At 43.5% G+C, this 14,843-nt stretch overlaps 1 protein-coding gene and 1 pseudogene across 1 annotated transcript in view; both read right to left on the bottom strand.

Moving 5' to 3' along the window:
• The window catches only part of LOC121004240 (gastrula zinc finger protein XlCGF26.1-like), a 273,048-nt gene extending 258,565 nt beyond the window's left edge, over window positions 1-14,483 (bottom strand). The window contains exons 1-3 of the mRNA XM_040436398.1: window positions 14,426-14,483; window positions 13,200-13,466; window positions 8,564-9,229 (exon numbers count right to left, since the gene is read on the bottom strand). Of these exons, the coding sequence (XP_040292332.1) occupies window positions 8,564-9,229; window positions 13,200-13,466; window positions 14,426-14,483 (991 nt within the window). The remainder of the gene's footprint in view (window positions 1-8,563; window positions 9,230-13,199; window positions 13,467-14,425) is intronic.
• Window positions 1-14,843, bottom strand: part of LOC121003523 — a 791,128-nt pseudogene that overhangs the window by 637,221 nt on the left and 139,064 nt on the right.

Genomic DNA, 14,843 nt, shown 5'->3' with positions numbered 1-14,843 from the left:
TTGCCCCCTGTTAAAAGAGATCTGGGCAGGATTATTCACAATGTAACTCTGTTGATGTCAAAAACAGATGACTTAGAGAATCGCTCAAGGAGGAACAACCTCCGTTTGGTGGGGGTCCCCGAGAAGGCAGAAGGTTCTGACCCAGTGTCCTTTTTTGAAGATTAGCTTACACTTAAATTTGGCAAGGACTTGCTATCCAGGATGTTTGCTATTGAAAGGGTGCACAGAGTGCCATTCCGCGCTCCACCACCAGGGGCCTCACCCTGTCCAGTTTTAATGAAGTTGCTACACTTCAGGGACAGGGATGCTATACTTAGGAAAGCAAGAGACCATCCTGAGCTACTGATTAATGGAAATAAAACTGCGATTTAGCCGGATTTCTCCGCAGAGCTCCAACGGAAGAGAGTCAAGTTCCTGGATGTGAAGCGCTGCCTCCGGAATCTACAAATTCCGTACTCTATGTTGTATCCCGCCAAGCTTCGTGTAGTGGCGCACGGAGAAGTCTTGTTTCTTTGACACTCCTCTAGAGGCGGCGCAGTGGATTGACGCCAACGAACCATCGCTCAAGAACTCGGCATCGGTGGGATGAGTGTCCCGCCTATCCCAGTGTTGGGTCACGTGAGATTTGTTGAAAATACTAAGGGACACGTCTGATATGTTATGCATATTAATGCTTTAGGTATAGGATGTACTTCCTTTCTGTCTAAGGTTCTTATAATCTTTTGTTTATTTTATATGTGTTCTATATGTAGGGTCCATAGGCCCGTGTTATCTTGGTGACGAGTTGCGGGTGTCACCTAAAGATGCTTGAATATGTCTTTGTACTTTGATCATACACATTACACTGCAGATTCACTTGCATATTGGTGGGTCAGCAAAAGTAACCCGATTTATGTTTGTATTCTTTCACGGGTTTTCCTGTGGCAGTTATTCCGCCATATATGTGGCCGACTGTAGGGAAATTTTTTCGCCCTTTTTGTTGGGTTTTTCAGGGTAGGGATCTTATCCTTGCTGGAAGCTGTTCTGGTATTGGGTTAGTTTTTGGGTCTGGGAATGGGTGGGTTGAGTGATGGACTGGGATCCGTGATCTTCTGTGGTATGTAGGGAGCATGGAGGTAACATGTATGACTGCTGTGGTGTGCTTGGCTACTAACTGTACTATGAGTTCTTATGGCGAATACTCTTAAGATAATAGGGTGGAATGTTAGGGGTTTAGGTGAATCGACTAAACGTACTGCGGTGTTTGTGGCGCTGCAACGCTTTCACCCTGCTATAATCTGTCTGTCAGAGACTCATTTATCTACTAACACTACCTCGGTATTACAAAGGCCGTGGATTGGTCATGCATTTCATTCCATGTTCTCTTCACATTCTAGGGGTGTAAGTGTTCTGGTGCATAAATCATTGCCATTTATGTGTCATTCGTCTCACATAGACGATAATGGACGTTATGTTTGTCTCCACTGTACTTGTTATCATTGGTCCTTTATATTGGTAGCAGTGTACATTCCCCCTCCCTATAGAAGTGAGGTGATAAAGGAAATTATGAGATATGTTGAGGATCTACCCCAATGCCCTATACTGATAGTAGGAGATTTTAATACTTGTCCTTCTGCAACATTGGATAGGGGAGGGATGTCGGAAGCAAGTAGGGACTCCAATTTCGCCAGTGTGTCGCGGGAATTGGACCTACATGACATTTGGCGGGTGAGGAATCCGAATTTGCGTCAGTTCTCATGTTTCTCTAGCTCTCACCATTCGCTGTCTCGGACTGATTTAGCTATAGGTTCGCCTGAAGTGCTGTCGCTAGTGGCTGAGATCAAATACTTACCTAGAAGTCTATCTGACAATTCCTCGATTGATGTAGAAATGCAATTGGGCACTAGACGTCCCCCTGGGATTGGTACATGGAAACTTAATCCATTCTGGCTACAGCTGGTAGATGGGGAGAATGGTATGGTGGAGGAATTGAAGGAGTTCTTTGTGCAAAATGTTGGGTCGGCGGCTATGGGGGTGGTGTGGGATACTTGTAAAGCGTACGTTAGAGGCCTTTACATTCAAAAGATTAGTCGACATAAAACCAAAACTAGGGACGCCCAGAAAAAGCTGCAAGCTTTAGTAGTGGAGGCGGAGGAAAGGTTTGTAAATTCACCCGACAGGGCAAGTGAGGATTCCCTTATAGCAGCACAGGTGGGGTTGAAGCAAATTCTCTTGCATACATTGCAGGGGAAAGTTCTGGAAAGCTACTAGCAAGGGATATTAGAGCCCAGGAGGGCCGTCCAAAATCTTGTCTATTCAGAGGACAGATGGTTCTCTTGCCACGACAGATGAGGAGATTTTGGCAGTATTCCACACCTATTATGAATCCTTATATAGGACTAAACTAGAGGTGGACTCTCCTAATATAGCTACTTGTCTTGCAGAGATTGGGATTCCGCGATTGTCGGCAGAAAGTGTGGCATGTCTAGATGGCCCTTTAAGACTTACTGAGTTGAAATTGGCGCTACAAGCATTTCCCAATGAGAAAGCCCCGGGGATAGATGGACTACCGATAGAGTTTTTTTTAAAATATAGTAGTGTCCTGTTGCCCCATCTAATGTCGGTTTTTAATGATTCCCTTCAATCAGGAAGCCTTCCTGCTTCTATGAAAGAGGCTATCGTAGTGGTCCTGCCCAAACCTGGTAAGGATCCCAGATCCCCTGACTCGTACAGACCAATTTCACTGTTGACCTCTGATATTAAGATCTTGGCGAAAGTTTTAGTGAATCGTCTACAGTCCGTCATCTCCACTATTATTCATAGTGATCAGGCGGGTTTCATGCCTGACAAATCTACTTCGGTAAATCTTAGACGACTTTTTCTTAATATCCAGAGAAGGGTTGAGCCTGTCGGAGGTCGAGCCATCCTTTCACTGGATGCGGCTAAGGCCTTTGATAGCGTTGAATAGAGTTATCTTTGGGAGGTGTTGCGAGTCATGGGGTTTGGGAAGACCTTTATCTCCTGGGTCCAGTTATTATATAATGGCCCCACGGCTAGGATACGGGCTAATGGGGGAACTTCGGAGTCGTTTAGATTGGGCAGAGGAACCCGTCAGGGATGCCCGTTATCCCCCCTTCTGTTTGCTATCGCAATCGAGCCGCTTGCCTGCGTGTTGCGCTCATCTAATAGGATCATAGGATTTCCCTGTGGGACCTGGGAGGAGAGGGTGTCCTTATATGCGGATGACATGCTAATATATATGGGTGATGTGGAACCGTCCTTAGGTCCTGTCATGACACTTATACGGGAGTTTGGAGATAGGTCTGGTCTCCATATCAACTGGGATAAGTACACTCTCTTACCGTTAGATGATTCTGTTATGACTCTCCTCCCACAGTCCAGTCCATTACAGATTGCGCATCAGGTCAAGTATTTGGGGATCTTAGTAACCACAAACCCTAACAGTTATATTAAACTTAATATAGAACCGCTCTTGATCAGAATGTCGACTAAGATTAAGGCTTGGTGCACATTGCCGTTGTCTGAAATTGGGAGGAGTAACCTTCTCAAAATGATTCTCATGCCCAAACTCATGTATGTTCTACATAATTGCCCGGTATGGATACCTTGCAGGATATTTATAAAAATTGATAGATTATATAGGGATCTGATTTGGCGCCATAAAAGAGCTCGGATTAGACTAGGCACTCTGAAGAGAGGGAAAGAGGAAGGAAGGGCTTTTAGTCCCGAATGCATGGCTCTACTACATTTTGTCTCAATTGCAACAGTTGAGGGGATGGGGAGGACTCCTGGGGATGTTGCTTCAGCCAGATTGGTGGCACATATTATTGGTCATAACTCTCCGGTTGCTTTATTGGAAAATAGTGGACTTGCTGACAAGCTGACAGGGCATCCCACACTTTTCATGATACATAAGGTCTGGCAGAAATGTCGGGCGCTGCTGTCAATACAAGGGTTTACGCAGTTTTCCCCTATATGGAAAAATCTGCACCTGCCTGAACTGTTCCATTTAGAGGGCTTCTCACCTTGGGAGCGCAAAGGAGTGAGGTATCTATGTCAGCTACAGAGTGCTGATGTCTTTAAGTCCTTTGCTCATTTAAGAAATGAATTTGGTCTCCCACATACGGCCTTTTATCAATTTCTGCAACTACGGCATGCCTTTCAGACACAGGCTAAATCCTTATCGCTGAAATGTACTACAATCCCGCTGTTTGAGCAGCTTCTCACAAACAGTTCCTCGAGCGGTCTGATATCATCCACTTACAGGAACTTGTATGTGAAATCACTGAAACAAGATGTTTTAGCAGTTAAATCTAAATGGGAAAATGAGGTCGGGCTGATTTCAGAATAGCAATGGAAATCGCTTTTAGCGCTTACACCGCAATTTGTGAGGGGCAACGTATGTCCCAGATGTTTTTATTACACCAGGTGTATAGGACTCCAGAGTTTTTATGCCGGATAGGTGTTCAGGCAGGTGCGGATTGTCCTAGATGTGGTATAAGTCCTGCATCCTTGTTACAAATGTTCTGGGATTGTGCAGAGCTCCGGAGCTTCTGGACCGCGGTTCTGGCCTCTATAAAAAATGCATAAAATATTACGGTTCCACCTGGGCCAAGAGCATGTGTGGTCGGGATATTGGACATTAAAAACAGCCATCATTGTCTGGGAGTACAGCGTTTGCTATTTCAAGCTAGGAAACTGATAGCCAGATACTGGCTTAGACCCCAGTCTCCATCTAGGGGAGAATTTCGAATCAGGATGTCAGATATGTTGCACTTAGAAAAAGGTGTATATACACTGCTCAAAAAAATAAAGGGAACACAAAAATAACACATCCTAGATCTGAGTTAATTAAATATTCTTCTGAAATACTTTGTTCTTTACATAGTTAAATGTGCTGATAACAAAATCACACAAAAATAAAAAAATAGCTTCAGGACCAGCTCCTTTTTCAAAGAGACGGATGTCAATTCATATATTGACATGAAAAGCTGCCATTATCAACCATGGCTTAAAAATATACCAAAAGGGCAATTTAAAAGAATGGCCCGAAACTGCACTACGGTGGAGGATTATAGACTACAGTGTAAGGTGCTTAAAGATCGATTCCTTGAACGGGGATATGAAGAAGACAGCCTGGATGCGTGCATCCAGACTGTAGAAAAAGAGAAAAAAGAGGAAAATGAAAGAAAAAAAAGAGTGAGAAGGATTACAGATTCTCCTTTATAACAAGGTATAGCTCGATGTCGAATACCGTCAAAAAAGCAGTTAGAAAGAACTGGGGAACACTCAAAAATGACCCAATACTAGGGAAGGTCATACCTGAGAACCCTTCATTCATCTTCAGAAGGGCTCCAAGTATTAGAACCAAGCTGGTGCATAGTTCCATTCCCCCAGTGGATAAAAAGCGGGGCAAGGAGGGAGGGAAGTTTACATGGTGTGGGTTCTGTACCGGGTGTAGAAATCGGAATACTAAGTGAAGAACACTTAACTGCATTGTATCCAATAAAAATGGAGGAGAGTTTCGGATAAAAGGAAACTGTTCTTTTGAAAATTAGGGTATTATCTACGTATTGGAGTGCCCTTGTGGACTCCAATACGTAGGTAGAACAGTAAGGAAATTGAAAGTGAGGATCCAGGAGCATATAGGAAACATTAAGAGAGGATTGATGAGCCACAGCGTGTCAGCTCACTTCAAACTCATACATGGGAAGAACCCGCGGGGCTTGAAGTTTGCTGGGGTGGAAGTGGTTAAACCACACTGGCGAGGAGGTGACTCGCTGTTGCAAATCAATCGAAAAGAAGTACAATGGATCTACCAATTGGGGACCTTGCAACCGAGTGGTCTGAATATTGAGTTCGACCTGAAGCCGTGTCTAGTGTAAAGTATAAAATAAGAAGTTTTGTCTACAGAGAATCAACTAGTAAAAGTTTTTACCTTGTGTTGAGGACCTTCCAGGAAGTGTCATGCGAAGTGACTGTTGATTGGACAGTCGGATCATGTGATAAGAATTTGATGAATGGGTAGGGGCGGGGTTGAGTTTGTTTGGAGCAACGTGACTAATAGTGGGTGGAGAGGGATTTAGGTGAGTGCGGGAGGAAACGTATAAGAGCGATATGAATAGTTTGAACTAAGAAGTTTTCTGAAAAATGTGGAACAAAAGCTGAAAAAGAAGGTATACTTTATATACAAATGCGGTCCAGATAATAGGGAAAACAAAATATTTAGATGAGGTTGTATATACTACAAGGCTGCGGCGACATGATAGTGAAAAGCTTACCGTACAATTGAAAAAGATCTAATTGACTTTTGGATATATTTGGCGTACGGTTGATATTGTTTTATGGGGAGAGGATTTTTCATACTAATGATATGTTAAATGTATTGTATTTCACTGATGTATTTTAATATGTCCTGATTGGGCTATGGCTCCCACAGCTTGAGAATGGGAGATTGGGCTATTTAAAGGGCCCAGCTGTGGACATGCGCAGTTGTCGCCCCTGAGGAAGCCAGAGAGCGAAACCCGGGTCGGGCAGGAGTTTGAATTGATTTTATTGTGACATGCCTGTTATCTACTATTGTCTGTGAGTAGAATAAAACCTTTTTTACCAACAACTAAGAGGGTACTTCACTATATGCCGGTCATTTAATCCTACAGAGGCGGCGGTCGGAGGAGGATTGAACCCCTTGAGAGAGGAGGATGGAGGCTAGTACCCTGATTCTTTCACCTGTGCAGCGTTCGACTGAATCTTAAGCAGCGCGGTTTCAAACCTTTTCATTGCATGACTCCCGAGTGTGAATTACCCACCACACCATATCGGAACCAGCAGCGCAAGTAACTGTCCGTGTTCTGGGACACAGGACTGACATTTCTATTTTCTTTATTTCACACTACGCTGACAGACACAGCAAACCTTCTTGCCACAGCTCGCATTGATGTGCCATCCTGGATAAGCTGCACTACCTGAGCCACTTGTGTGGGTTTTAGACTCCGTCTCATGCTACCACTAGAGTGAAAGCACCGCGCCAGCATTCAAAAGTGACCAAAACATCAGCCAGGAAGCATAGGAACTGAGAAGTGGTCTGTGGTCACCACCTGCAGAACCACTCCTTTATTGGGGGTGTCTTGCTAATTGCCTATAATTTCCACCTGTTGTCTATCCCATTTGCACAACAGCATGTGAAATTGATTGTCACTCAGTGTTGCTTCCTAAGTGGACAGTTTGATTTCACAGAAGTGTGATTCACTTGCAGTTACATTGTGTTGTTTAAGTGTTCCCTTTATTTTTTTGAGCAGTGTATTAAAAGACAATGTGTAACGAAGTTTAATAAAATATGGGAAAATTGGGTGAAATATAGGATACGGTGTCTGGATTAGCTTTCTTTCCTAAATGTGAAATGTGTTGTGTGGTGGGAAGTAGCAAAGACCTTGTTTCTCCTTGCTTTCTATCTGCTTTATTCCAGTTAGCTTTGGATCTGTGCTGGTTGAAAGGGATCAGAATGACATAAGATGGGTGAGAAGTGGCCTGTTAAAACAGATAAGAGAAGTACACCATTGGCTATTCTCTGGAAGTATAGATAATTTAACTGATTTAGGAGGTCGGGCCCGTTCCATCGCTCGGGTGAAGGGGGGGGGGGGGGGTAGGGTTTAGTTGTGTAGGGAGGGATGGTCTTTTGTTTATAAATAAAAAGGTGGGAAACGTGGTTTGTACAATGGATATTCTGTAACAATATTACTTGATTTCATGTATGTCTTTTACTATGCTGGACGTTAAATATTGTATTCACGAAATTAATACTGTGACTGATCACGTAATGCTTTGGTAATACCTTTATTGGTTGTTACATGTATATTGTACAGACAATTTTCTTTTTCTTTATTTTTGCAATTTACAGAAAATAGTTAATAAAAAATTTTTTAAGTACATGTGAAGATAAGAAAGTTGACGCTTGTAGAAAATAAAATTTATTTTTATTAAAAAATAATTTAATTTATTTTCATTTTGAGGGATATCTTTTCCATTCACACGTCCGCAAAATGGGTCCGCATCTGTTCCGCAATTTTGCAGAACGGGTGCAGACCCATTCATTTTCAATTAGGCCGGAATGTGCTGTCCGCATTCGCATTTGCGGATTCGCACTTCCGCATCCGTGCTTCCGTTTCTGCAAAAAAATAGAACATATCCTATTCTTGTCCGCAATTGCAGACAAGATTAGGCATTTTCTATTATAGTGCAGGCAATGTGCGGTCCGCAAATTGCGGAATGCACATTGCCGATGTCCGTGTTAGCGAACCGTCCCGGCATGTGTTCATCCATCACTATATCTGAAGGAATAAAGCCAGTTAGTGACCACCATAAAAACACATAAGGGAGGTCACTAATGGGCTAAGCATTAACATGGCTTCTCTTATAGGTGTTTTTTTTTTAAATGTTTAACAAGAGATGATTTACGGTTGAAACACATCACATTCTGAACATGAAAATGGCTTCTCCCTTGTGTGAATTTTCTGATGTTTAAATAGAGATGATTTTTTGTTAAAACATTTCCCACATTCTGAACATGAAAATGGCTTCTCCCCTGTGTGATTTCTCTGATGTTCAAAAAGAGCTGGTTTCTGCTTAAAACATTTTCCACATTCTGTACATGAAAATGGCTTCTCTCCTGTGTGAGTTCTCTGATGTACAACAAGAGCTGATGTCTGCTTAAAACATTTTCCACATTCTGTACATGAAAATGGCTTCTCTCCTGTGTGATTTCTCTGATGTATAACAAGAGACGATTTCTGCTTAAAACATTTCTCACATTCTGAACATGAAAATGGCTTCTCTCCTGTGTGATTTCTCTGATGTTCAAAAAGAGCTGATGTCTGCTTAAAACATTTTCCACATTCTGTACATGAAAATGGCTTCTCTCCTGTGTGATTTCTCTTATGTACAACAAGAGACGATTTCTGAGTAAAACATTTCCCACATTCTGAACATGAAAATGGTTTCTCTCCTGTGTGATTTCGCTGATGTCCAACAAGAGCCCCTTTCTTCTTAAAACATTTACCACATTCTGAACATGAAAATGGCTTCTCCCCTGTGTGATTTCTCTGATGTATAACAAGAACTGATTTCCGATTAAAACATTTACCACATTCTGAACATGAAAATGGCTTCTCCCCTGTGTGAATTCTCTCATGTCTAACAATACCTGATTTATATCTAAAACATTTTCCACATTCTGAACATGGAAATGGCTTCTCTTTCACGTGAGCTATTTGATGTTTAGCACCCCTTCTGTGACTTTTATTCTGGGTTACAGTCTGTGATGAATCAGAAGATCGGACCTGTTTAAAAGAATCAAATGATGCATTGTTGCTGTGAATGGATGAGGGTATATCTTGCATATTGGCATGCTCTTCAAATGTATCTCGTGTAATACCACAATCATCTACTTCAAAATCTGAAGATACCAGATGTTTCTCTAAGTTCCTGGTACAGTCATCTGCCAAGAATAAAACACGTTATTATTGATGAATAACATTAAAATTGTATTGAAGTTTTATAACTTTTCCACACACAAAAAAAATAATCTACAGAAATTACAAGGCATGGCACAAAATTCAAGTATCAATTAACCACAATCTAATAGTAGACAGAGGGGCCTAACTAGAAAATGCTGGCTTCCACCTTGAGCAACTTCCCCTGCAACCCCCACCCAATCAGTCATTTAAAAGATATATAAATAAAACATTTCCTAGCGCTGGACAAAAGGCGACAAATCCCCTCTTAGCGCCCCACACAATAGTTATCTTCATTCAGTGTCCCTTTCAACAGTGGAATTCCCCTTTAGTGGCCTCTTCACAGTACTGATGCTCCCTAAGTGCCCCCACTCAGTAGAATGTCCTCTTAATGTCTCCAAACAGTAGCTATGCCCCCTAAGTGCCCCCACGCAGTAGTTATGCCCCCTTTGTGGGCCCCCTGCAGTAGTGCTGTTCCTTAGTGTCCCATTTACATCTGTGAAGCTCCCGTACTGTGAATAAAGTTAAAGTATTACCGAGCACATCATGCTCCTCCCAGCAGCAGGCAAATATCTGGTGTTCAGTGGTGAGACTTTTGTATGACCTCTTAAGGCTACATTGACACGTGAAAAAAAAGGCCAAAAAAAACGGACACATGGTCATTTTTCAATAATTTTTTACATCCCTCAGTATTCCAGACCCAAAAAAATACCTAGTAGCCATTGGCTCCTGAACTGAAAAATTTAGGAGCCAAATAAAATTTTTAGTCGCCAAAACGAAACCGAATCAAAATTTTGGTATCGTGACAACGCTACGCCGATCAGATCAGTGTAGGGTTGTTTGGATACCAAAATTTTGATTCGCTTTCATCACCATAAAAAAGTATTGCGATACTCAATACCACGCAAAAAAAAACCACACACACACACCAAAAAAAACTGCGTGCATTTCGCATTTTATGAAACGTTCAGCCCATTATATCACAGTCCTATCCTATTTTTTAGGGTGACAAGGTGACTAAAAAATGGCGAATCGCATGGTTTTTATTTATTTCTGTTATGGCGCTCACCGCATAGGAGATATTTTTTAATAATTTAATAGTTTGGACTTTTCGGACGCAGCGCTATGTAATATGTTTATTTATTTATTGTTTATATATTTTATGTGTAAAATTAGGAAAGGGGGATTTAAACTTAATATTTTAGGGTACTTTCACATTAGCGTTTTTCATTTCCGACATAGAGTTCCGTCACAGGGGCTCTATACCGGAAAAGAACTGATCAGGCATATCCCCATGCATTCTGAATGGAGAGTAATCCGTTCAGGATGCATCAGGAGGTCTTCAGTTCAGTCATTTTGACTGATCAGGCAAAATATAAAACCATAGTATGCTACAGTTTTATCTCTGGCGAAAAAAACTGAAGACCGGTAAAAATGTGTAAAAAGATACAAGACGGATCCGTCTGTCCGCATGACAAGCGGAGAGATGGATTCGTTCTTGCAATGCATTTGTGAGATGGATCCGCATCCGGATGCGTCTCACAAATGCTTTCAGTCACATCCAGATCGGCAGATCCAGCAGGCAGTTCCGACGACGGAACCGCTTGCTGGATCACACTTCCGCAAGTGTGAAAGTAGCCTTAGTGTTTGTGTTTTTTTTTACTTACTAATAGCTCCCTTAGGGGCTTGGAACCCTTGTCCAATTCACCCTCAGGCCCCTTTCACATGGGCGAGATTTCTGCGCGGGTGCAATGTGAACGCATTGCACCCGCACTGAATCCGGACCCATTCACTTCTATGGGGCTGTGCACATGAGCAGTGATTTTCACGCATCACTTGTGCGTTGCGTGAAAATCACAGCATGCTCTATGTTGTGCGTTTTTCACGCAACACAGGCCCCATAGAAGTTAATGGGGCTGCGTGAGAATCGCAAGCATCCGCAAGCAAGTGCGGATGTAGTGTGATTTTCACGCATGGTTGCTAGGATCAAAGTCTATTCACTGTGTTATTTTCCCTTATAACATGGTTATAAGGGAAAATAATAGCAATATTTAATACATAATGCTTAGTAGAAGGTCAATTGAGGGTTAAAAAAAATAAATAAAAAAATAAATTGACTCACCTCCTCCAATTGAACGCGTAGCTGCCGGTCTCCTGTTCTTTCTTCAGGACCTGTTAAAGGACCTGTGGTGACATCACTGTCCTCATCACATGGTACATCACATGATCCATGACCATGGTAATGGACCATGTGATGAGCTCAGTGACGTCACCACAGGTCCTTTGACAGGTCCTGAAGAAAGAACAGGAGATCGGCAGCTACGCGTTCAATTGGAGGAGGTGAGTCAATTTATTTTTTATCCCTAATTGGCACTGCACCACCAATGTTTATTATACTGGGGTGTTTAGGGGGGGCGCAGTGCGCCACCAAGGTTTATTATACTGGGGTGTTTGGGGGGGGCGCACTGCGCCACCAAGGTTTATTATACTGGGGTGTTTGGGGGGGGCGCACTGCGCCACCAATGAAGATAACTGACCTGTTAATATGAATACAGGAGGCAGGTGCTGGAATCAAATAGCCGGCACCCGACCTCTATGACAGGGAGCTGCAATCCGCTGCGGTTAACCCCTCAGGTACCGCACCTGAGGGGTTAACTGCCGCTGATTGCAGCTCCGTGTCATAGAGGTCGGGTGCCGGCTATTTGATTTCGGCACCCGCCTCCTGTATTTGTATTAACAGGTCAGTTATCTTCATTGGTGGTGCAGTGGCCACAGCCCCTCCCCTCCTCCTCCCGTCTCTCTTCTAATTGGCGGCAGCGGCAGCAGCAGCAGCAGCAGCAGCACAGGGGGGTGGTAGAGACTCCTTCTCCACTGCGCTGCTGAGAAGAACATCGACGGCGGGGCAGAGAACTATCAGCTCCTGTGCCCCGCCGCTGTATTCAACTGCAGAGCTGCGGTGGCGGGTCTAGTCGCAAATGGCGACAAGACTAAAAAGTCTTGTCGCCATTTGTAAATTCTAAGTCGCATTGGCGACAATTTTGGTCGCCATCTGGAACCCTGTCCCTTTCTTGGTCGTCTGTACGTTTTGCATTCATTTTTAACAGCCATTATTTGAGGATGATTTAGATGATTTTTATTTCATTACCAATCCCTGCAGTATATATAATGTCCCCCATAGTGGCCCCAGTTAGTAATAATGTTTCCTAGGGTGGCCCCCATCAGTAATAATTAATAATGTTAATAATGTGCAGGGTTTTGTTTTTAATGGGGAAGGGGGGGACAATTACTCCTCTCATCCACTTGCACACGTAGAGAAAAGTCGCTCTTCATTTGGTGCTAAAGGACCTACACTCTCAGTGGGATGATGTCACCATGCGCTACTAAGCACTAATGCTGGGAGAGCATGGTGATGTCATCACATTGGTAGCACAGGTCCTTCAGCACCAATAGAGGAACGACTGCCTCTGTGCGTGCAAGCGGATAAGGCAATTTTTGCTGATATGCGTCAGGTTGGAGATGGGACTCCTGGACAGAAATGCAGGTGGCAGGTATCATTAAAAAAAATTTCCCCTTTTTGTTTTGAATGCAATGATCTAAAAGTATGGCTATCCAGTAGTCATCACTTTGCTTAATGCTAACCATATGCTTGCCAGCATGTAGGCAACCAAGCAAGCAGTTTGTCATGCTCACTAGCATGCCTGTGGACCAAGTTCTTTAAGACCCCACTCAATGGTTGGTCATGGCCAATGTCATTGTCGTCGTCATCATCATCATTGTCATATCTATCATACCGAGCGCCAACCTCCTTCCCTAACTGTGCCTGGGAAAACTCCATGTCTCCCTGTACCACAAACGTCTCCTCCTCCACTTCCTCCTTTATGCGACTTTGTCCTTCTAGGTTCCTATCAGCTACAGGATCCCCAGCAAGCTGTGAAGGTTGTTGTTCTTCCTCTAGTCCTTGTTGCATCAGCATGAGAATTAGTACAAATATAAATATCAGGGTGATGCCATGTTAATGCTGGTCCCTACTCTGGTGGTCTCTTCAAAGGGGTTGAGTATGCGACATATGTCCCTGATGAGCTGCCACTGCCTGCGCTCAACATATGCTCTCTGCTGTGGTGATCTCATGCATCATGTAAATCATTCATCTCTTTTCATAGACTACCAACTGATCTATGTAGCTTCTCTCGCCCAAGCTCATCAGCTTTAAACAGGACCCTTCATGTTTTTTTGTTTTAGTTTAGATAAATGATAAATACCTTTCCTTGCGGAGTAGCCACCCACCCCCCCGCGCTGATGCTGCTCTGGGAGCTGACTATGGCAGCCAGGGCTTCAGTAGCGTCCTGGCTGCCATGGTAACCGATCAGAGCCCCAGGATTACACTGCTGGGGCTCCGATCACAACTGCCACTGCACCACCAATGAGGAGGAGGGGACCCTGTGGCCACTGCCACCAATGATTTTAATACTAGGGGGAGGGCGCGCACTGCACCACCAGTGACTTAATACTGGGGGGGAGGGGAGGGCGCAATGTGCCAACAACCAATGATAATTAACGTTTAATTCAAATACAGTCGGCGGCAAAAACACAATGCCGGCACCCGACCTCTATGACAGGGAGCTGCGATCAGCGGCAGTTAACCCCTCAGTTGCGGCACCTGAGAAGTTAAGTGAATGTATTTATGCACGTGTCTCTCATACTCAAAACTGAATAAATCGAGATGTTTTGCATATTTTGTTTCAGTTTTTTTATCATTTGCAAATCATTAAAAGGGGTTCTCCAAGATTTTCCTCAGCATAGGTCTTCAATATGAGATCAGCGGGGGTCCGGTCCCTGCACCCCCACCAATCAGCTGTCTGAGGAAACTTCAGTGCTCACCGGAGCTCCAGTTAATACAAAGCCTCCTCACAGCTTACCGGGCACAGCGCCGTCTGTTGAATAGTAGCTGTGCTTGGCATTGTAGCTCAGACCCATTCAGTCGAATGGGACTAATCTGTGCCTAGGCCATATGACCGATGAGCGTCACATTGCATGGCCAGGAAGAGGTCTAAGAGCGCGCAGAGCACTGTGTCCTCTCCATACATCTGACCGACAAGGCTGCCGGGAGTTGAATCCACCGCCGATCTGATATTAATGACCTCTCCTGAGGATGGACTATATGTATCATATACATACTGTATATCACCTATAACGCTGTCACATTTACATCCATATTTAATTTTAGCTGAATTGGTGAATATAACGCTGAAAAAACTGACAGAAGACAGAACCTAAAAATATAACATAAATTGTATCATCCAGTGAAGGAGTAGAATCTTAGAGACCTCTCTGCTT

This window comes from Bufo bufo, chromosome 6 (assembly GCF_905171765.1).
Source record: "Bufo bufo chromosome 6, aBufBuf1.1, whole genome shotgun sequence".
NCBI classification, from domain to species: domain Eukaryota; kingdom Metazoa; phylum Chordata; class Amphibia; order Anura; family Bufonidae; genus Bufo; species Bufo bufo.
The sequence above is the reverse complement of the archived record's forward strand: the minus strand, read 5'-3'. Positions and strand labels throughout refer to the sequence as shown.